Source organism: Elephantulus edwardii, unplaced genomic scaffold (assembly GCF_000299155.1).
Source record: "Elephantulus edwardii isolate Elephantulus edwardi_28Jun2011 unplaced genomic scaffold, EleEdw1.0 scaffold00048, whole genome shotgun sequence".
NCBI lineage: Eukaryota > Metazoa > Chordata > Mammalia > Macroscelidea > Macroscelididae > Elephantulus > Elephantulus edwardii.
In genome coordinates, this window is record NW_006399798.1 from 15668155 (window position 1) to 15670513 (window position 2359).

The 2359-nt window shown below is 51.2% G+C and overlaps 1 protein-coding gene across 1 annotated transcript in view; it reads left to right on the forward strand.

The window, feature by feature from the left end:
* PRKCA (protein kinase C, alpha) overlaps window positions 1-2359 on the forward strand; it is a 289399-nt gene that overhangs the window by 230872 nt on the left and 56168 nt on the right. Inside the window, exon 9 of the mRNA XM_006886263.1 lies at window positions 1410-1501. Within this exon, the coding sequence (XP_006886325.1) occupies window positions 1410-1501 (92 nt within the window). The remainder of the gene's footprint in view (window positions 1-1409; window positions 1502-2359) is intronic.

The window sequence follows — 2359 nt, forward strand, 5'->3', positions numbered from 1 at the left end:
GTAGTCAGGGTGGGTGTGTCAGAGACAGATTGGCACAGGACAGAACAGGATTTAGGGCTGTTGTGCATAGGGTTGCTACGAATCGCAAGTGACTCGTCGACACATAACAACAACAACAACAATAATAATATAATTGTCACTGTTCTGTTACGATTTCTCAGCTTCCTGTGGGTTGGAGGCACTTGCATGAGCTTCTCAGAGAGCAGACAGCACAGCCTAGGGGAGCCAGGGGGTGGCGCTGCAGGGCCAGGTGCTGACCACTGCATGTCCACTGAGCCGTAGCTCAGCACCCCGCTCCCAGCAGCTCCCACCCGTTCTGACCCCAGAACCTCCAGGGAGCCAAGAGCAATGTGCTCAGAAGAGAGGATTGTATTCTAAATCCCAGCCCAGGCTCTGTGTCCCTGTTGGCATTGGTGACGCTCTGGAAAGCGACCAAGCACAGAGATGGAGTTGAAATTAGAGCTTCCGATGGGACAGCTAGAGATTGGCGCCCCCCGCACGGTGTCCTGGCCGTTGGTTTGCACAGGCTCCATCCTTTCGTCCCCCTACCTGCGTGACACTCAAATGTGGAATAGCCTTTGTGAGATGAGGCTGGCTTCTAGAGAGAGTGAAGATCTCGTCCACTGCCGCATGTGCTGCTGGCAGTGGTTTTGTCATTAACCACCGCCCTCTCCCCAGTCACTCCATCAGGCCACGCATAACAGCCTCATACGTCTTCACATCTGTCGAGGTCTGTGTGGCGTGCCCTTCGTTGGGGCTAACGCCTGGCATACCAGTGGCAGGGAGGAAGCAGAAACTGTGTGGTCATCTTGTAAATGCAAAAGAACATCCCACTCACCCTTCCATTTTCACTCCCCTTCCACCCCCCTAAGTAGTCACTGTGATTATCATTAATCATGTATATAATCCTCATTGATCATGTATCGTTTCTAGGACAGCCTAGCGCACGAGATGTGATTTCTTTTCACAAGGGTCTGGTTGAACCCCCAGCTGTAGCCTGCCTCCTGGACAGTGCAAACCCATCTCTAAAGATTTGGGTCCTCAAAATATTAGTTTTTGAGAAAGTCATTAGCCATTGTGGATTCTTGCCTCTGCATCTGGTTTACTCCTGTGTTCTCTGTATGTGCAGGAGAGAGAGGAGAGTGAAGCCTGGCCCTCATAGCTGGACCAGGAAGTCCGTGTAACCAGAAAGAGGCAGACTTGGGGCCCGAGAACATACTTATGCCATAAGCAGTGGTTTGGCAGTTCTCAAAGCCTTTGTGTGATAAGGTTTATTACTTGTTCTTTATTTGGGGTTCAAAAAAGTACTAAAGGGCCCCAGCCTGAGGGAGTTGCTGATGAGAGAGGAAAGTGTGGTCTGTGAGGCATGAAGGAAGCTGTCTGCTCATGTCCTGAACCTCGCTTTGCAGGATCGACTCTACTTTGTCATGGAATACGTCAACGGAGGGGACCTCATGTACCACATCCAGCAAGTCGGGAAGTTTAAGGAGCCACAAGCAGTGTAAGTATATATAAATATATGTGTGTATTTTTTTTTCCTTTTAAGTCTTTTCATTCAGAAGATACAGGACTCCCAGGTGGGAACTTGTGTCCAGGCGAAACAGTGTGAACTCCACTGGTGACATCAGAACCTCTCCAGGGCGGAGCCCCTGGTCCAGCCTCACTGCCGTCTGGGAGATGGTTCAAAAGCTTCTGCTTCATGTAAATTGGAGGTCCTGGTGTACCCCTTGTCACCCACAGTTCCTTTCAGTGAAGCAATAACTGACAGATGTCTGCCATTGACCCTACTCAACACCAGGTACTAGGAGTGCAAAGGAAGAGGGGGCCCCGGTCTCCATGGAGCTCACACCCTAACCTGGGCATGCAGGAGTCACCAATTATGAGGTGCTGCCCTAGCTATAGAGGTGTGCACAGGATCCGAGGAGAACACCGAGAAGGTGGAGTAGGGCGGACGCGGGGAGAGCAGCCTCTGGATACCCAGCCCAGGATGCGAAGCAGGACATGAAAAGGTGTGGACGCAAGTCCGGGGGCAGCCAGCAGCTAGACAGGGTTGAGGGAGGAAGGAGATGGGCCTGGGTCAGGCAGCCTGGTGCAGGTTCTGACTGAGGAAGGGGGGTGCTAGAAGGAGCTCATAGGTGGGGCTTGGCACTGTCAGATTAAACCTTCTAAGAATTCCCTGGACAAGTGCTGAAGGAAGAATTGGAGGGAGTGTACCAGTAGGCTGGTTACTGTCCGTGCAGTAATAGATAGTAATAGTTATTATTATAACATTCTGCTATTGTTGTTATGTGCCATCAAGTCGCTTGCGACTCATAGCCACGTATGTACAAGAACCCTAAACCCAGCTCTGTCCTGTGCC